General features: G+C 31.3%; 2 protein-coding genes and 3 non-coding genes across 13 annotated transcripts in view; all 5 read left to right on the top strand.

The window, feature by feature from the left end:
• LOC105228657 (GTP cyclohydrolase 1) overlaps positions 1-17,591 on the top strand; it is a 33,250-nt gene extending 15,659 nt beyond the window's left edge. The window contains exons 1-6 of one of the 3 annotated variants that reach the window (XM_049453332.1): positions 3,960-4,105; positions 4,384-5,012; positions 8,101-8,310; positions 16,106-16,271; positions 16,346-16,462; positions 16,590-17,591. In XM_049453332.1, the coding sequence (XP_049309289.1) occupies positions 4,583-5,012; positions 8,101-8,310; positions 16,106-16,271; positions 16,346-16,462; positions 16,590-16,719 (1,053 nt within the window). In that variant the 5' untranslated portion in view covers positions 3,960-4,105; positions 4,384-4,582 and the 3' untranslated portion in view covers positions 16,720-17,591. Of the gene's footprint in view, positions 1-3,959; positions 4,106-4,383; positions 5,013-8,100; positions 8,311-16,105; positions 16,272-16,345; positions 16,463-16,589 lie in introns of those variants that run through there. The other 2 variants (XM_049453333.1, XM_011208552.3) reach the window with 2 other exon arrangements.
• Positions 14,117-14,188, top strand: Trnaw-cca (transfer RNA tryptophan (anticodon CCA)). The gene has a single exon. It is a non-coding gene; the product is annotated as a tRNA-Trp (tRNA).
• Trnaw-cca (transfer RNA tryptophan (anticodon CCA)) lies at positions 15,118-15,189 on the top strand. The gene has a single exon. It is a non-coding gene; the product is annotated as a tRNA-Trp (tRNA).
• On the top strand, positions 15,796-15,867 carry Trnaw-cca (transfer RNA tryptophan (anticodon CCA)). The gene has a single exon. It is a non-coding gene; the product is annotated as a tRNA-Trp (tRNA).
• Positions 17,592-18,298: 707 nt separating the features above from the next.
• LOC105228656 (probable lysine-specific demethylase 4B) overlaps positions 18,299-21,777 on the top strand; it is a 54,364-nt gene continuing 50,885 nt past the window's right edge. For 3 of the 7 annotated variants that reach the window (XR_003845940.2, XM_029551256.2, XM_049453328.1), the window contains exon 1: positions 18,312-19,235. The gene's annotated coding sequence lies outside the window, so the exon portion shown is untranslated. Of the gene's footprint in view, positions 19,236-21,777 lie in introns of all 7 variants that reach the window. The other 4 variants (XM_049453329.1, XM_029551258.2, XM_029551259.2 and 1 more) reach the window with 4 other exon arrangements.

Raw genomic sequence — 21,777 nt, 5'->3', positions numbered from 1 at the left:
GCATCTAAATTAGTTTAATCCCTGAAGTCTTAATTAAAAACAATTTTAAAAATATCCAGTCCTAAATATTGGATTGAAAATCCCAAAAGTCGGATTATAAATTAAAACAATTAAAATTTAAAACCTAAATAAATACAGAAATTAAGAAATAATTGAAGCATTTTTTTAATAAATTTTCAAAATAGTTTTATAATTGCTTTTTTTCAAAGTTGGTCCTAATTTAGAATAGATGGCCCAACAAATTTATATACAAACAGTTCATTAAATATAAATATATATTTATAGATTATTTGCGGTCATGACTAATTATTATTAATTACACTAATTGGCTTTGCATACATATATTTTTCTCCCGAAAATAAAATTTAAGGTATCGATTATTTAAAACAAAAATTTAGAAAATTTTGGCTCCACATGTCAATTTTTTTTATTTAAAAAATACAATGAAGGGAGTAATATTACGGAACATTTTCTCAAATTATTTAACGTAATAAAAACATAAATATTTTAATTCGAGCACATAACTGTAGTATTTTTATAAATAAGTCAAAGTTTCAAACCACAAGAAAATATAAAATGAATCAGAAGTTTCGATGGACGAATATGTAATTACATGCCTGCATACATACTTAAGCATAACACAATTAGTTTAGTAAAACCATATGAACGTTACAATAATTACATTGACTGTACTATAACAAACTTCATCTCCTGTTAGTGTCGATAGTTATATACGAAACATTTAACTTGACTTTATTAATTATTTAGTACTTGTATGGCTTCTCTGAAGGGGTCATTGTTGTAACTTTTTTGTCAATTTAAAAATGTGGTTAACGAAATCGCAAATTGTTTGTTTAATTAGCATCTGTAATAATAATATTGATGGCAATAACCTTAGGGCGGCGATTAAAAAGTTTATATACATTTGCTTTGGAAAATCTTTCGCATTAACTTTTTTAATAATTTGTATTAGGCAAGTAACCATCCTACTTTGGCTATTATATATGTTATATGCTTGTATACTTAAAAGTACAAAAGAAACTGTCTTTGTTTTATGATGTGTCAATCATTGTAGTAAGCGGTTGGTAACTGATTGTAATCGAAAAAACAGCAGCTGGGAAGTTTCGCCACAGCCGCCTTATAGCCCCGATCTTCCCTTTTTTAACTACCATTTGTACCGCTCAAAGCAGAACGCCCTCACGGGAATGTATCAGTGGGTTGTTTGACTCTTCACCACCAATCCGGCATATTTCTATCAGTTTATTATTATTAACAGTTTATATTAAGTTTACCACGAAGAAAACGTCGAAACCCCTATAAAATGTAAACATGACATCACATATCTCGAGGCTCACCCCATCGATTTCAATCAAATATGGTATGTGATACGAGGGCTGCTATATATATTTCTGGCCTAATAATGAAAATAGGAATATTTATCAACGAAAATGTTTTTTTTTTTTTTTTCGTTGGATTTGGCTCGTCTTGGAAGACCCACATGGTCGATTGCTGTTTTGTTTCGGGCTCATACGCATAGATCCATGATTCGTCACCTGTGACGATCTTATAAACGTCTTTTGAAGCACCGCGATCGTATTTTTTCAGCAGTTCTTTACACCAATCCACACGAGCCTTTTTTTGAGCAATTGTCAAATTGTGCGGGATCCAACGAGAACAAACCTTTTTTACGGCCAGGTGTTCATGCAATATCGAATGTATGCTGGTGGGAGAAATGCATAGGCATGCCTCTATCTGAAGGTATGTTACATGACGGTCTTGCATTATCAGTTCACGTACGGCATCGATGTTTTCTGGCACAACGGCTGTTTTTGGACGACCTTCACGGAATTCGTCTTTGAGCGAGCGTCGGCCACGATTGAATTCGTTGTACCAGTTTTTCACAGTGCTATAGGATGGTGCTTCATAGCCATACAAAGATTTTAGTTCATCGATGCACTCTTGTCGTGATAATCCACGTCGAAAGTTGTGAAAAATGATCGCACGAAAATGTTCACGAGTTTTGGCCGAGATGAATTTTTTAATTCCCTGTAAATAAAACAATTCACGATTAAATGACAAAACGTTCTGAGTAATGTTATGCTAAAAAATGTCAGACTTTCAAATGAAAATGTCAGATTGCACCTGGCAATACTTAGTGTTGCCTAGGCCAGAAATATATATAGCAGCCTACGTATTCTTCTCACATTCTTATGTGACCGTTTGAAAATGGACGAAATCGGACTGCAACCACCCCTAGCTCCTTTATAACACAATTTTAAATTCCATTTGAAACTTTTACTTTCCAATATACAAATCAAGAATGAATTAATATATCATGATAAAATTTTGCATGAATAATGCATTTGAAGTGTGGTGTCTAATAACTAAAAATTTTCTAAATCGAACCAAAACTGTTCGCCCCTAGGTACTGAATATGTGGACCACAGTAGCAATAGTTGACTATTTACCGAAAATATCGGTCATTGTGTAATATATGTTGTAAAAATTCAGAGTGAATCCTTTCCTGATAGTATATCTGTGTGTACAAGTTGTAAGAGTTATAAAATATTATGTTATACCTGAACTTTGCTATTCCTTACTTGTTGTTTTTTGTTTAATTTCAAAATATATTTGTATATGTATACGTATATATATTTTTATTTTATTTTTCTAGTCTTATTTTCACTTTTGATTTCCTTCACCTATGTTTATTACATCACCTTTATTACTTTATTGTTTCTATTGCAATAATGAACATGTCAATCCCATGCCTAGTGAGACAGAGTATAAGATTTCTTAAGTGTATTTCCCATTTGTTTATATTGGTTTTGTTTTCTCTCCAAAAGGTACTCTTTAGGAGTGAAATTTATCTAAGTGTTTCATTTTGTCATTGTTGACTTCACTCAAGTTGATCCCGTTGGGTTATGTTGGTCGTATTTTATGTTATGTTAGAAAAATTGATTGATTTTTAATGTTATTCAATTGTTTGATTGACTGAGCATATTTGCACATACTTTTGTTGACTGCGATCCGTTGCTATTTGCTGGTTGACAGCTAATATTCCACAATACAAAGGAGACAAAATTTAAATTCGGAAGACCAAAATAGAAACGGGTAGTATGGCAATAATAAAAAAATTGCTGCAAATAAGCATTACATTTCTAAGGAAGAAAGTAATATATGACACTTAAAACTTCCTGATAATCTTAAACAAAATATTAAAATAAATTGCTCAAAGAAACTCGAGTGGACAGAAAACGAAACGAGTGGGTGTTGTAGTTGCAGTGGCATGCGAAAAATCTGCATTAACATACAATAATAACAACGACATACATACATAAATGCCATAGCAGCGATTTTATAGCGGAAACCAGGCGCGTAAATTGGCTAAATACAAGCTGCCGTAGCCACAACGCCGAGATACTGCCACCGGCAGCACAGATGCTGCAAATACTCGGAGCAAAAGCAAAGCTGGCTTTTTCTTTACAACGTCGTAGCATTCTCCGACATCAATAAAATAACAATAAAATGGTATATGCAGCTAGCTACCGGCGTGTGTGTGCGTGTAAATATACTGTGTTAAATATAAATTCCCACCCTGTGCTTTATTCTGTGTTTACAGTGGCGACAAGAGCGTTCAGCTAGTTTCTATATTTCTATATTTATTTAACAGCATACTTGTTGCTCCACACCATCCAACCGGCGGTTAACAGTACGAAGCGTCAAAATTGTCTCCACACGCACATACATACATATATACACAAACAACAGCGCTATTCTCTTCAGTAAGATTTCTCTTTCGTTAGCATCGAAGCTTTATTTTACAATTTTTGAGCTTTGTTTGAGTTGTATACAACAGCATGAAAACAGTTTCCAAAAAGGTTTTTTTGTGATAATTTTGATTTGCGTGAGTGTTGGCGCAGCGTCACGGCCAGAGAAATCTCACAAGAAAATTTAGTGCTTGACGGTATTTTAAAACGTGAAGGTGTCCAATAAACGCTCTCAAAGCTGAAAAATCATACCGTTGAATTGAAAATAAAATATAAATGCTAAAAAGCTGCAACGGCAGTAGCTTATGAGTGATACGACGAGTAGTGAGTTGTGTGTGCGTACTAATTTCAGATTGCATTCGATTTGTGAGATTAAAAGCAAAAATAAAAATTAATAAAAAAATCGTCTGAAATTGCAATATTTGTATAAAAGGCAGCCACAACAGTTTGCACGCAGATAATTTCATTTTAATATTCATTGCAAACACACACGCAAACTACACACAGCTCGCGCGGTTAACAGCGACCGCGACAATTGGCAACAACACTAGTGACAGTTTTCAATAAATATTAGTACTGAGTACTAACGTTTTGTTTAATTTAATTTTTTTAGTGAAAATTGCGATCATTAAGATAACGAAACAATCAAAAAGGGCATTTACAACAAGTGAAAGAGTACAAATTAATAAAAATTAATTTTTGCAACAAAATCACAAAGTGATAATATACAAACCAATACAACAGATTTCAGCTAGCTTATCAAGCAATTTATTTAACGTGTGCTTTTTATATAAAATAAAAAAGCAACAATAATGAGCATAAGCTTTACACGCCAACTGTCGGAAATGAGCGCCAGCGAACTAAATGACGCCATTGACGACACCAATTTCCCGCAGGCGCATATCCTGTCACGTGGCCGCAACAACAGCGTCTGCTCGACTAGTTCGGCTTCCGGCATAACACCGCTAATGGATCGTGCACTTTCGCAAACAGATGAAGTGGTCGGTACCACGACCGTGGCCAATGCCGTTGCCACACCCGCCACTCCGAATGGTGGCCATGTTGTTGGTGGTGGCGTTGTTTCTGATGTGACTAATTCTATAACGAAGGATGCAGCGATAACAACGCCACCTGTGTCCTTTACGCGCCCAAAGCTAATGCTTAAGACAAATGGCATTATACCAGAGCACGAGGCAGACGCACCGATGACGCCAAAAACGCCGCGCACATCAACTACACCAGGTGGGTTCGCGTACTCGGGCAAGTTGGTATTTTAATACTTTTTCTTATGTGTTTGAAGAGTAGAAAATTAAAGAGTATGTGACATCTTCTACAGTTGGATGCTGTGTGAGTCAAATATACGAGTGTTGTATTTACTGTTTTGATACTTGTTTGACCTCGTATCCCGTATATCAGTGTTCCCAGTGTTTAAAAAAATTTAAAGTGTGTAATTTGTAAATTAAATTACAATTATTATTTCGCAATTGTGTTTATTAAATGTGGAGTGACCTACCTAACCTATATGCAACGTCGAGAATTTATATTTTTATGCTTAAATATTTCCTGAAATTCCGATTAGAATTATGTAATGCCACGATACACTGATTTATATCAATTTAAGGCTATGTTCACTGTGGTGTTACTCGCACTTTTTTTGGATTTAGTTTTCTTTTTGAAATAAATTAACTGTCTTTATACAATCTTAATAGGTAATACATATAATACACTTATGCCAACCATTTGTTCAGTCCTCGAAACACTTTTCATAAGCACTTTTTGGGATGGCCTTCAGCTCCTCCTCCTCTGTTTTATCTCTTCGATCGACTGAAAACAGATTCCATTCTGATGATTGTTGACTTGCTTGCATGTCAAACTCATAAACCCATGTCACATAGGGAGTTATAATTCTCTCCGTGATTGTGGGATCGGAATTCGCAATTCGGATGAGTCAAGTAAGAACGCGTTTCATACCCAAAATTTCTACAAAAATCATTAGAACGGACTCACGAGAGATGTCGAGCTTTCCTGCCATCTCTCTAACACTTACCTCCTACACTTTCTCAATATTTTCATCAGTTGACGAGTCGAAGGTCGTCCAGAATGAGACATCTCTGGACCATCTTTGAAGGCTTATACTACTCGTAGGCTTGAGTTTTTGATAAAACTAAATCGCACTAAATCGCCTTTTCCAACATTCGGGACGATTTCGCACACTAAATTCGGCTGGAATTACAAAATTTGAGAGAAATTATTTGTTTGATATTTTTATCTATTGTAAAAATCGCAACGCACGACTGAGGCATGCCGACTGCTGCTGCTATAACAAACTGGTTGACTGAGAGCGCTCATATTTGGCATAGTAATTAAGGTCCTACCAACTTAGCAAAATAAATTTTTATTGAAATATCATTTACTCGGGGAATTAAATTATAATTTCCGGGTGAGTTTTTGTCACAATGTATATATATATTTCAAAAAACCCTACAAAATAAACTCTTTCTTTTTCTTTTACGAATGTTTACTTGCAAATATCTTCGATAGCCTCTCCATCGATATCTGACATTAACTCCTAGTTTAGCAGTACCGTGGTTCTTATTTCTATTTCATAGGCGCACTGTTATAGATCCTTATTATACATCTCTCAAACTTTTACTTGCTGTCAATTATTTTTTTTTTAATAGCTTATAACTCGAGCTTTGTGTACTCTTATCTTCACAATTTTCTTTAGTTATTTAGATTACTGTGCTCTTATCAGCAGAGCCATAATTAATTTAATCAATTTAAGTTTGAGATGCATAGTCTACAAAATGACAGAAGCTGTTTTTTATTGTCTTCTATTGTTTTGGTTATCTGTATACACATATTATAGGTAATTATGGTTGCCACTCTGCACAGGTTTAAGGGGTAAGCATTGTATGGTATACAATACGAGAATGCACTGCTAATGTTGAGAACATTTAAGAGAGATTTCTTATTAGAATAAGTAGAAGGAAGGGGAAAATATTCCCAGAAATTTATTTGATTTACAAGTATTTTTTCTTAAAAAAATAATTTTTTTTTAATAATTTTATAAAAACTTTAATTTGGTTTTTTATATTTTTTTTTTAATTTTTTTCCATTCTTTAATATTTGCTATATTTTTGATGCAATTGACATTATAGCACATATTTTTGATTACGCAACAATTAAAAAAATTTTCATTTGAATCCTTTTATTTGCAATAGATACACCCTGGTATGTTGATTTATGCATTAATATTCCATGTTTATTATGTGAATGTGCCATCAATATCGGTACTTTGGCAGGTTGCTGCTTTTAAAGGTGCAATACCCATAATTTATTAAAAATTCGGTAATTGATAATTGCAGTTGTAAATACCCGTAAACGGTAATTCAAGGCTGACAAAAAATTGTTATTGGAAAAAATTAAACGGGAATCCACAAAAGTATTAAATTGTGCTTTCAGAGGTCTTGAGATACCAAAATTGTTTTTAACCAACAAAATTCATATGATATTTTTTAAAATACATATGTACATATTTTTTGGTATTTATTACAATAGACACGACTCAATATATGAAACATTTTTGGTTGTGAGAATATTGCTGAATTGTTTGACAGATAAGTAGTGTTTTGAAATCTTTAAATGCTCTAGATTTAATTACACTATTCCCATGCCGTTGTAAACATTACAGATTCAAAATAAAGCAAAATAATTTGCATGTTTTACACATCAATTGTTTAATTTAAAGCAAAAAAATTAGCGAAGCAAGTATAAATATATACATATGTATATTTTTTTGATATTCCTGTGCTTGTTTTCGAGTTCAACTCTATTTCATTTTTTATTTGTTACACGTTTATGTATCGTTGTTATTATGTATGTATAAACAGTTTGTTTCGTTTTGCAGTTTTTATTATATTTAAACTATTCGTTTGTTTTTTTTTGCTTATGTGTGATTAATAAATCATTTGGATAAATTTCTTGTTAATAACAATCATAGTTTTACAAAATAATATTTGAAGAAAAAAATTAATAGTATTTCTTAAAAAATTAAGGTTTTTTAATACATTTTTTTTTTACTTTTTTCCAACTAATAATTTTTAACAATTGTTTTTTAATATTTATACATTTTTTTCTTATTTAATAATAAATAAAATAAATTTAAATTATAACAACGCAAACGCTAAAACTCACAAAGTTAATAACACAAAATATGATTGTTTGTCAAAATTTTCGCGCTACAACATTGCGTTTGGCTTAGCACTTCACACATTTTCATTGTATAATTATTTACTAACTTTATTTTTAAATTTTCTTATATTCTTAGGCCATGAACATTGCACATTCCATCACGATCTCGAGCTGGATCACAAACCACCTACACGTGAGGCGCTACTACCCGAATTGTCGCGTTCATATCGTCTATTGCTGAGCGGGCTTGGTGAGAATCCCGAACGACAGGGCTTGCTGAAGACACCCGAACGCGCCGCAAAGGCTATGCTATTCTTTACAAAGGGTTACGATCAAAATTTGGAAGGTGAGTACAATCAACTTTCTTTTCAATGCAATGCTGACTTTTAACATTTGCTCATTATACACGTAACTGTAAAAATATTTACAAACCTACTCTTTGTATATATTTTCAAGTCCCTGTATAGTCAAGGTTGTGTTTTTTTTAAGTCGGATCACTACTGCATATAGCTGCAATGCAAACAATCGGAATCAAGTGCTTGTATGGAAAATTTTTTCATTTTCGAGATGTCTTCACGAAATTTGGCAAGTTCTATTGTCAAAGGCAATTATGCAATCTTTGAATAAATTGTTCAGATCGAATCACTATAGTATATAGCTGCCATTCAAATTGAACGATTAAAATATAGCCCTTGAATGATATTTTTTTATTTGAAAAAATATCTTTACGAAATTTGGCATGGTATATTTTATAAAGCAACTGTATAATTACTGATTTTTTTATTTGAAATGTATAAATCCATGCGTTTTGATTATATACATTATATTTTTTTTTAAATTCTTCTTCTTAATTGGCGTAGACACCGCTTACGCGATTATAGCCGAGTTAACAACCGCGCGCCAGTCGTTTCTTCTTTTCGCTACGTGGCGCCAATTGGATATTCCAAGCGAACCCAGGTCCTTCTCCACTTGGTCCTTCCAACGGAGTGGAGGTCTTCCTCTTCCTCTGCTTCCCCCGGCGGGTACTGCGTCGAATACTTTCAGAGCTGGAGTGTTTTCATCCATCCGGACAACATGACCTAGCCAGCGTAGCCGCTGTCTTTTAATTCGCTGAACTATGTCAATGTCGTCGTATATCTCGTACAGCTCATCGTTCCATCGAATGCGATATTCGCCGTGGCCAACGCGCAAAGGACCATAAATCTTTCGCAGAATTTTTCTCTCGAAAACTCGCAGCGTCGACTCATCCGCTGTTGACATCGTCCAAGCCTCTGCACCATATAGCAGGACGGGGATTATGAGAGACTTATAGAGTTTGGTTTTTGTCTGTCGAGAGAGGACTTTGCTTCTCAATTGCCTACTCAGTCCGAAGTAGCACCTGTTGGCAAGAGTTTTTTTTTAATTATTAAATGTAATTTTATCACCACTAATTTTCTTGATTAAATAATTAAATTTGTGAATTCCAGTTATATGTATATGGTACATACGTACATGCTTACATACATAATTATTTATGCGCTTGCATACATATGCACATACATGCAAACAAAAATTCAAGTTTTGAAAAGTGCTGGTCATCGATATTCATTAGTACGATCGCCTTGTTAGATATCCATACATGTCACATATTCTTTACTCTTTACCGCTCAATAGTTGTATGCTAACTTCAGCAGCGTTGACGGAGCCATAGTTGGTGTAGTATTTGTAATAATAACTTAAATACGTGATTTTATAGCTTGGTTTACTTCTTATTAAGAAAAAATAACATATCATAGCAGGTTTTTGCTTTAATAGCTGTTTAGTCAAATGGCACAGTTTTTTTATTTTGCATTTTTACTCTAACTTTAAGCAAAAGCACAAAAAATATAGGTACAAATTATACTTAATATAATATTGGGTCTATAACTAAATCCGTGCGCTTCTTTTATTTCAAAATTTGAACGTTCATTTAACCAAAACATGTAAAGCTATAAAATTTGTCACCGGTCACAATCCGATGCCAAGATTGTGTTTCAAAGTCTCTTGGCTTCAATTCGTATGGCATTCAATTTCCTTTCTTTTAAATGTTTTGAAATGGCTGCCTAAGTGAAATCCAAACAGAATCTTTGGCTTAAAGCTCGTCTTTTGTTTGGCAACAATCTTCATTGAGTAATGATTAAAGTTCTTCATCTTCAAACTTTTTTGATCATCCAGGACATTCGTCGTTTTCCAAGCCAAATTCGCTACTTTTAAATCGTGCAAACCACTTTCGGTATAATCTTCGAGCTAAAGCTTGTTCACCATAAACTTTACTTAACTAGCATTAGTAAAAATTATTATTTGGAAAGTAACTACGGCGGATCACCGGAAGTTCCTCTCAAAAAAGACGTTTTTCGGTGACCACTATATCTCTGAACTTGATCCTCTGAAATTAAAAAAAAAAACAGATTTCGTTAAAGTAAAGTTAAATCTATAAATTAATTGAAGGATAACCAAAATTTATGCTTCTTGAAGTTTCTAATCTAACTGCTATAAAGGATAACATTTCTTTATGAATTTCTATTAATATGAAATTAAGAAATAATTAACGAATTTAAGCTAATGTTAACGCATCTGACATCAAAATGTACATGACTATGCACAATTGATGCTGCGATTAAGTACAAATGAATTAACTATTATACGATATGATAATTAAGGTATTGCATAACAGTGCCATTAGAGTTAATTACGAATAAGTCATTATTTACAGTTATAAACATTCATATATAGGATATATGTACTTATATGGTACAAATTTAGATACATACATACTTACATACGAACCTTTAACAAAACCAAACATCTTCAGTGTCCAACAATTGTTCATCATTCATAAGCGGTCAGCGAACCTGGCGTCATCAACAGCAACAACAAATATGATTACTTATTTCATTAGCCAATTGACGCGCCGTTCTTCACCTTGCAAAAAATCCGATTTTTTGCCATAACATTGACGTCAGTTGTGAAATTGTTCTTGTTGCAAATATAAATTAACAGCTTGTGTGAGCCTGGTCCAATGCATGGGGATTTCTTTTAGCAGCCTCAACCTGTTTCATAGCGATGAGTCAATTATTTTAGTAAGAGCTTGGCTTGCGGGGAAATACTACAACAAGCTGCGTAAAGAGTAGCGCATCGTGTTTGTGATTTGCAGAAAACGCCGGAAGAAAATGAAACTGCATACCAAGAAATGGCAGAAACTTATTTCGCACTAAATTAGCACAAGCATTCGGTTTTTCCAACGCTAGCAAGTTAATCATTAGCATAATATTAAATAAAATGTGTGTACAAAAGCGAAAATTGCTAAATGTGTGCTTTCCAATATTTGAATATATTCAACCAACTTTAGCTGCATCCGTACAGATCATACTTGATTTATGCACTTTAACTGACAGCATGGCTTACACTAGATGGCTACACAGTTAACTGTTGTACGCCACATTAACTTTGAATGGTGACATGACTGCGCATAAATAGCTAAAAAGCTTGCATACAATTGGGTGTATATACATACTTACATACATATATACGTACAAATATACATTTAAATGTAAGAAAGATGAAGAAAATGTGCAAGCAAGTGTCCTTCGTTGAAAAGAAACCAAGCAAAAGTATGTATATTACTGCTATGCACATATGTAAGTATGTGTATGGCAAATAGTGTTAGAAATGGACTGGACTTTAAGTGTGTTCAATTTAATGCTGTCTTGACATGAACCCAAATTCAGTTTTATCATAAGAAGCTTTCTCATGACGAGCGCTAAAAAGGACATTCCCTACGTGACTAAGTACATACAAAATTCGTACAATCTTGAAGGCATTCTCAACAAGTGGTTGCGTCAAAACCGTACATACATATCAATAATAAAATTTTGGAGAGGTTGGTTGTAACTTCTCTCCTACAAACAACTCTTGACTATTATCAATGACTACATTTTCAGGCAACGTAAACAGAAATCAATGAAAAATTCAGTACTCACTTTTAGCAAGTCAAAAATTGGATTTTGCGCTCCTTTACCGTCAACTACTATTACATTCTCTTTTTTTAACATGCCAATGTGTGCTCTTCCTTGCGTATACGTTTTAACCTAACTGAAACAGTGTTGTCGTTATAATAAATTGTCATTTATGTATAATATATTTAAAGACAATTTTTTATATATAAATGTAATTTTTTTAAATTGTAGTGACGAATGTATACAATTAATTACTATTTTTTATGTATACTTGTATAAGTGTCACAAAAAATTTAATTACAAAAGCTTAAAAGCTTAGGCAATAATAATAATTAACTGTAATTACGTATGTAATCCCCTTAAATCGTTAGTTAGATTTCTTTGGAAAGTCAACGATTATTATATGTAATATGTATTAGTAAACGTTAATCGAAATAACATTTTTTAATATTTATTGCCAATGATTAATATTAATAACGGCAACCCTGAAAGGAAACGTCAATAAATTTGTTAAGAGTATTGATAAAATTATTCTGCTGCATATGAGTGAAGCTTTTCGACAAGGAAATAAAATTTAGTTACACATATTTATGTACCATATACGTACATATGTATATGCAAGAATGTATATACTTATTTATACATATAAACACATGTAATGTAATCATTCCTTTTTTGACAGAATTTAACTACATAAATGGGTTTAGATATACATATGTATGTATGTATATGAGCGTAGTATCTGTATATTTAATGATTGGACGTAATCAAATTAAATCATAAATAAATGAATTTTTGCTCTTCGATCATTTTGTAAAGTTATGAAAAATTTGTCTTAAAACCAAACAGCCGCATTTTTTTCAAAATCAGTCTTGATTTTTACACATTTATGTATAGATAAATTGGGATTAACAATTTTGTGTTATTTTTACTCCTCAAAGATAAAACGTTTTCTCTTCTTATGTGTTTTTAAATAGTTATATTCTTATTCCTACTCTGCTTGCGACATTTTTTACAACACCATATTTTGAAGGCAAAACACTTTCATTTTGCGTTTGATCTTTAAAACAAAAAATCGAACTGTTGTGACACGTTTAGTTAATTAATACATAGAAGTGTGTGGTAAAAAACCAAACCATATGATCAAAAGCTCAGTAGCTTACAAATTCTAAATCAAAATTAATGCAAAAACTTGATTTAGACAAAAAATATATAACGCAAATAACTGGTTTCTAAACTTGTTAATTTTTCATAAAATAAAAAAAAACGTTACGCTTGTACATATGTACATATGTATGTACATACATATATACATGTTTTTGGCAAAAGTGCATTAGTGAGCAAAAATTGCAACTGTGCCATTTGAATATAAAAAGCCCGATATTTAAAAAATATTTGTCGTGCCACATTTGATCAGGCGTTGAAAGTTTAAATGTGTTGCAAATTAGCCAAAGTGCATTCAGAAACACATACATATAGTCTTAGTAGAAATATATATATATGATCATTAAGCTTTTAATTGAGCTAAGCTCCGAAACTGGCCGTTCTACTAAAAATACTATGTTTATTATTGGTATTTGTCAATAACTGTTATTGTAATTTGACTTCATAACTTATTTTATCCTAAATTAAGCTAAAATTGGAGTATTTGTAAAGTATTTGATTGAATTAAATAAATCCTCTCAAAGCAAGAACCTCTCGATGTCAACTTCAATCAGTGCACTTTATGAACATAAAAAGGCAACTCGAAATTAAAATTGACATTTTTATAAACAGCAAATCAAAATTTATAATATTAACTAAATAAGTGTTTGTTTTCTGCGACTTTCAACTCTTGTCACATTTTCTTATTTTTATTTTTGCTTGCTGTTGCATTTGGCTTTCGATATTTTATCGACCACAAAAATCGATTTGTGTTTGTTTTGTTTCAAGACCATGTCCCTTTTAAGTAAATTTATCGTATCCTAAGGTTTAACTTTTTATTTACTAATGTCTATACATATATGTTGTATTAATTATATTATAATTTTGTATAAATCACACAAATAATAATATTTTGAAGGATTTACATATATGTATGTGTGTATGTATGTAGTTGAAATATGTACTGTTTCAAAAAAATCAATTGTCGAGCCGCCTGCGTGCTTTTGTAGCTAATTTGCGCCATAATTTAAGCACGACTCCGTGGCGCAACGGTAGCGCGTCTGACTCCAGATCAGAAGGTTGCGTGTTCAAATCACGTCGGGGTCATTGGACCACAGCGCAGAGTGCTTAACTTTTTACTTTATAAAAGAAATAAAAAAATTTGTTGTGATAAAACAAAAAAAGTTTAGAACACATCAATTGGTGCAATTTTCCTTTATTATTCTGCTCCGCAAATTTATTACGAAATTTTAATTATTTTTATTGATATAAAAATATATTCTTTATCGTTTTTTAATTTTATTAATTAAGAAATGTTGACTTTATTCACTGCTATAATTTGCCACTCCAAATTAGGCACATAATTAATTAATATTAACTTTACTAATGGAATTTTTAGGAATTAGTTTATGCAATCATGAACATTATTAGGAAGAAATTTTCAATGTGAAATGCTAATTTTGCAGTATGAAAACAAATTCCATTTCTTTATATTTATATAAGACGCTTTCGTAAGAAATTGTCTCACATACTATACACTGCAGTTATGTATTCATGTACATACATATGTATGTATGTAATATGTATATATGTATGTACATACATACATACATACGTATTTAAGTATTTAATTGAAAGTAAAATTTCCTTTGATGGATCGTGCCATATAAAGAATTTTCACATACGAACATACTCATGACAAAAAATGTTTACACCGTAAGGTCATGAAAATTTTGGCGCACTTAAAATGCGTACGCATTTTTTTTAATTACACCTAATACTTTAAAAATAACAAAGATGCTAAATGGTCCTCTTTAGTACAGTTTTGCCTAAGCGCTTATTACAGAAATATAATAGTTTTTCTTTCTCTCTTTGCATTGGTTTACTCTTTATTCTAAAGCTTTTCCGAAAGCTTCTTAAGTTCAAGTTCAAGTTTGCTTAATATAGGTTCTCAGTTTCTCTTTCATTTATTGTTTTTTGTTTGTATTTACCGAGGCTTGTGTTTAAGTAGGCCATTTGTGAAAGAGATATTATATGACTCCGTGGCGCAACGGTAGCGCGTCTGACTCCAGATCAGAAGGTTGCGTGTTCAAATCACGTCGGGGTCACAAAAGTGATTTCTTTTTTTTTTTTTGTTTGAAAAAAATTTAATTTAAATACACTTTGAAATATTAATTAATTTTGAATATTGTATATCCCAACACAGTTGATTATGAAAATAGAACATATAAGAAGCAATGGACTTCAAAGGTTAATATACATACATATGTATATATTTTTCAAATACGCCCAGCACCAAATGAAATCTTTTTTATTTGCTCTTTTGAAAATTTCCTTAAAATACGCCTGTGAATTTATCTTGAATTATTTTATAATAAATGTAGTTTGAGTTGTTTTTCAAACAAAAAAGCCTAAAGTCTTTGTAATAATATTAATAATGTTTTAATATTAATCAAATTAAGAACAGTTTTGAGATATTTATATTAAGATAACATATATGTATGTACATGTGAATATATACATAAGTATTTATCTACGTGCAAATGTACTTTTAAAAAAAGAAAAATTTTAAAATAAAATTATTTTCGTACTGCGCTGCGCTCGTAGCAAAAATTTAGTAGTAATTTCAGACTATTGTGAATGGGCTATCATAATAAGTAAACAAGCGGTAGCCAACGTGGTTGTGTAGTGCTTTTGTGAAGAAAATAAAATAGGACTCCGTGGCGCAACGGTAGCGCGTCTGACTCCAGATCAGAAGGTTGCGTGTTCAAATCACGTCGGGGTCACACATGTAGATTCTGGTCTCTTTTTTGTAAAAATCCGTTATTTTTATATTATAACCATGATTTATGTGTATTTCTTTTATTTTCTTTAATTTTCTATAAATTAAAAATATTTCAATAATTTTAAATTTTCTTTAAAATGTATGACTTTTTATTTTTCAATGAAAATAAAAATTTTAAAGTTTTGAAACTTTGAAAAAATGCTAATGTTTCTTTCTTATCAATTCAATTTTATTTTTAGACGTTCTCAATGGCGCTGTCTTTGATGAGGATCACGATGAAATGGTAGTAGTAAAGGATATCGAAATGTTTTCCATGTGTGAACATCACATGGTGCCGTTCTACGGAAAGGTTTCTATTGGCTATTTGCCTTGCAATAAGATTTTGGGACTCAGCAAGTTGGCAAGGTTGATACATTTCTGTTATTCATAATCAATTTGGTAGTAAAATAGTTCTTTAATACATTTCGAATTTATTACAGAATTGTGGAAATCTTTTCACGTCGTCTACAAGTGCAAGAACGTTTGACGAAGCAAATCGCCGTTGCTGTCACTCAGGCTGTGCAACCAGCTGGTGTTGCTGTCATCATTGAAGGAGTGTAAGTGTGCCTCCCATTTATTAATAAAAATATAAATAAACAAAAATAACTTGACTTCAAATTATTTAGATATTAACGTTATAAAAAAATGCATCTCTATTATTTATATTTTTTATTGCTATTTTAGTCACATGTGCATGGTGATGCGTGGTGTGCAGAAGATCAATAGCAAAACAGTCACCTCGACAATGTTGGGCGTCTTCCGCGATGATCCTAAAACCAGAGAGGAGTTCTTAAATCTTGTGACCAGCAAATAAACACACCTTTGAAATTGAATGAACATGCTGAAAATTATACCAGTGAATGCATATAGAAGGAAATTTTTTAATGAATGCTGCTTATATTTACATATACATACATATAATATTTTAAAACATATATACATACCTAGATTTAAGTTGCTGTTTGCAAATAAAGATATATGTTTCAATATATATAAATACATACGTAAATGGAAAGTATATGGAAAACTTTAACACAGTATAAAAAAGCCAGAGAGAGAGAATTGTATTGTACTTAAGCGAGGAACACCAAAACCATTCAAAACGTGTATGAGTAAATATTTTCTAACAGTATAGCAAAATATTAAAAATATAACTTAATATCTAAAACAAGAATAGGGAAATTTAAAAATAAAAGAAGGAAATTACGAAATATTTAATGAGAGTAAATGAAAAGGTAGAAAGAAGCAAATCAAAATTAGCATAATGAAAATAATAGTAAACTGATTTCTTTAAAACTAAAACTAAAAAAGCAACGAAACTTAGCCAATATACAAATTATATATGTATGTACATAATTTTATATTAAAAATTAAAAACTATAAACTTTTGACAATGTGCACCAAACATAAAATATTTTCAACATTGCGTGGTTTATATTATTTTGATTTAATGGTTTTCCGCACGCAAAAAGCCTTTGAAAAGCTAATTTAAATATAAATATTATTTTGTGCAAAACTACAAGTTTAAGAAACAGGAAAAACAACTTTAAGAATAATCGACTTGCCATTAATGATTTACACCGATTGTTAAGCAAACAAAAAAGGCTTGTTTAAGTATCAAATATAACATATAACAAAACAACAACAATAAATGCAATTGGATATTTTCCTAAAAAAATACAAAAATATTACTAATAATACTTACTATTATATATATAATGAAAACGAAACTGAAGGCATAACGTTCAAAGAATGATCAAAATATCTTTGGCTGCTGCAAATCGTTTAGGGAATTTACACAATCAAACGAGTTTACAAATAAAAATCGGATATTATATTTACAAAACAATATATATAATTATTAAAAACGAAAGAAATATGTATTTATAATAATAATACATTTTAAATATTTTTAAAATAAAAATGCAAAAAATCTTTGCTTTTTGACATGTAATTGCCATGCCTAGAAAAAACATGGCGCAAAAAAAAAATCGTTAACCATTTATGTTAATGCAAACGTACATACATACATGCATCCATACTTCCAGGTATTCGTATAATATATTTGTTGTTGTTCATTGTTGTCATTATAAGTATAAAAAAGTATATATACATACAGATATTCTATACTATGTTAATTCCAAGAGATATTTAAAAGAGAAATATAAATAAACTGTTATAGAAGCAAATGTAAAGAGTATTTTTTTGTTACTGGGTCTGGATTTAATTAGGGTTTTATTAAAGCTTATAGTTTTTTAAAAATTTAAAACTATTAGTTCACTGAACTAATTGTTACAATTATTGGAAAATAAATTGATTTATTTATAGTCTTCACAATGAAGGTGGAAATGTTTAAATTCGCCTAGAATTTATTTTAATTTCCTGCAATGTGATTACTAGTTATTTCTTTCATAATCCGACTACTTTATCAAAGATGTGAACCGATTGTCCACACACGATTGCATGCCGCACTAGTTTATTTTTACAACGTACTATTGTGAATTTCAGCGTATATTTTCACAAGTCTCTCAACATTTCTACACAAAATTGTTGTCAGCAACTCTAGTGTGTGAAAAAATTTCGGTAGGTTGTGAAAATAAAGTAATTGTGTTGAAAAGAATTAAACTAATATATAAAAGACTTCAATAAAACACTGCAATAGACTCTGGTTGGCGTTGATTGTATATTATGCTATTCATATGTGAAGCACTGTAAGGTGAAGAACACATAAAAGTGCACTGCTCTAATTGTTTGCGAGAATACACCGAACTCAGCGGTGACTTTCAATAAGCTACTAGTGAATTTGTTATGCAAACAAAAATAATTAAACAGTGAAAGTAAGTTCTGTAAAAATGTGATTAAGTTCTTGGGGAAATTCATGAAAATTGCTACCATTTGTTGATACTAAAAAGAGATCCCCGAATGTGAACGATCGAAAACGATTATCCTCAGCTATGTCGCTACATTGTATCGTGGTGCATTGATAGCTTCACAAAACGTGGTGTTTTTGTTGCTTTGGCATGCTTTGCTACGTTCGTTCATTGTTGCACCACTGTGAATTGCAGAATCAAATATGTTAGTAGATGTGTGCAGTGGTGGCAGCCATTGTGAATGCATTAGGTTTTTCGCTGTGGTCACGTACTCTCTTTCATCCTGTGCAATTTTGTTATAATTTAGTCAGTTTTACCTGTGCGAAGAATATTGCGAATTAATATTGTTTACATTAATGCAAATACAATATTAGTGCGATCCTATTTTATGTGTAAAGAAAATACTGACAAAGTGAAAATCAATTAAACGGAACACCTAACCAGCGACTAACATTGATTGGTAAGTAATTTTGGTAAAATTTTCGTTTTTCAACAATGTCAAATATTTCTTTACTGGCCTTTTTTTTGACATCTACACCGTTTGTTCGTATTCGACAATTAATTATTGTGAAGAAATAGAAAATATGCAATCGATTTATTACCAATCAACTGCGTGCCCCACGCAGCTAAAGATCTACGAAAGGTGAACTTTTTACTGATGGAGGGAGAGATTTTTTTTGTTAAAATACATTCTCTCAGTGAGTTTAGATGTATGTTTAGATTTTATTCTTGCTGCTTTGTTTACTTAACTTCCGAATAATCCCATTAAATATTTACTCGTTGTTCACTTGTCAGTTGGTGTGTGTGTGTGTGAATTTGTATCTATGTACACCTGCAGTGTGTGATTATGCGGGCGACATTAACGAGATTGTGTTTTCGTAGCACCCAAGTGTTTTTAAAACCAAACTGCCAAGCCCCCTTATTAAATTATTTGCAAATATGTGTGTGTGGATTTTTTTGTTGAACGCTCTTTTGATACATTTAATTCTAAGATGATTAGGGTACATTGTGTTACGTTTGTTTTGCTGCTATTGTAATGCAAAGCGTTTTGTTGAAATAGTCTTTAACTTGACACAGTGTTGCCAGTGTCGGTTTTGGTGCAATGTGCAATGATATAAAAATGTATTTGATAAAAGTTTATCGAAAGACATCCATTTAATCGTAATAATGGTTAAGTGAAGTAAAATATTTTACCGGCCTTTTATTTTTCGCTTGCATTAATATTACATAGATTTTCGTTACAAGACTAATTTTGCCAGGATACGTTTCAGTGATGTCATATTTTGATATGTTTTAATTGTAAAATTATTTTTCTAATTTGGGTTTTCTAGAGATGATTTCCTTAAACGTTGCTAATTAGCAACTGATTAAAAACATTGATGTGCTTATCTCACCGACATCACCAATATAAGTAACATTCATAAAAAGCAATGACACACGAATAGTTTTTATAAACACACTAGTTGTAGTAGTGTTGTTCAAGTTTGTATTTTTAAATTATGATAACAATTTGCAAAACTCTTTTTTACTTTTAGTCAATTGCTATACATTTTTTAATAACTATTACCAAATGGGGATGTTTACTTACTTGTGTGCGCTATCAGAAAAGTTCAATAAGCATGGAATATCATATTTTAAGGACCATATATTCGTATCTTTGTATCATACATAGATAAAATATAATCCATAAAAAGAGCAATGGTTCTTCTTTGACATTTCTTTTTTTATTACTAAACTTTCGAACTATTGTTACACAGCCTGGCAAAATGTAAACAAACAAGCGAGAGAAAATTCACTGTGTAACAGTTCACAATGGCTTGAGTTTTCGATGTTCAAAGTTTGAAATTCACTGTAGTGATTAAATAACACTTGCGTACACTAGGCTATCAAGTGACAAGAAATCAGTAACCAATAACGCATTTCTTCCTGTGTGTAATTAAATTTTGCACTACCATGTCTTTTTAACCATTTATGCATATATACTACTCTAGTAGTAAATTTTAAAAAGTATGGAGTTGTCTTAAATCAATCCTGTTTGAATTCGATAGTTAAATTATTAAAATATTTTACATTTCCAGTTATAAATAATAACGTAAACACATACTGTGAGCGTTCAAAATAAGTAAACAGCCATTCGATCAATAAATATTAAAGTGTTTATTACAATGCAGTTCTTAATACAATAATAAAAAGGTTTATTATAGAATTCAAGGCATATATTATAACAGTTTAATTTAGTATTAACAATAAACAAAAACTAAACATGGCCAAAAATAATTATCTTAAACTAAAAATACTCTCGTTTTTTTTTAATACTTATTTCGGGGAAGCGCCAAATATTCTTTGGAAACCGTTACCATTCAAGAGAGTGAGTGTAGTAAAACATATTTTTTTATATCATTATTGTATTTTTTGAGGTTAAGTCGCTAAAATATCAAAAATTGTAATGGGTAAGCGAACAACCAATGAAACGGTTAAAAAATCATATTAAATTTGCATAAAAAAAGTAAATCTTTGCGCGAAATCAGATGGAAGACACTATTGCACAATAAAAAAATTATTGATAAACGTAAACATCAGACAGTTGAAAATTTGTAACCACCGGCCGACCAAAGCGCCTTATACCATGTTCAGACCGAAAATTTAAAAGATTAGATTACATTTAAGCATTTCCTAACCCAACAGTGTTCTCACCGCCGTTAGAAGGATCAAAAAACAGCTGTTATTGTCATTCAAGAATTCACATCGCTTAATATTTATCAAAAGATAAGATTGTCATATAGTATTTTGAAATAGAAGCCGTCTTTTTTTAAGTATTTTCCATATAATAGAAATAATGGATTCATATTTTCATTTGTTAAGTCGATTTTCAGGTGAAATTAGATTCATTGCTTTAAAAAAAATTGTCTGTTTACATTTTTTTCCATTTGTAGTGTCTAAATCAGCTGTGATAATGTAACAGATTTCCAGTGCTGACAAGTAGATTGCGCAAAATCAGAGTC

The sequence above is a fragment of the Bactrocera dorsalis genome, chromosome 3 (assembly GCF_023373825.1).
Source record: "Bactrocera dorsalis isolate Fly_Bdor chromosome 3, ASM2337382v1, whole genome shotgun sequence".
Lineage (NCBI taxonomy): Eukaryota > Metazoa > Arthropoda > Insecta > Diptera > Tephritidae > Bactrocera > Bactrocera dorsalis.
This window is presented reverse-complemented; position numbering and strand designations above follow the sequence as displayed.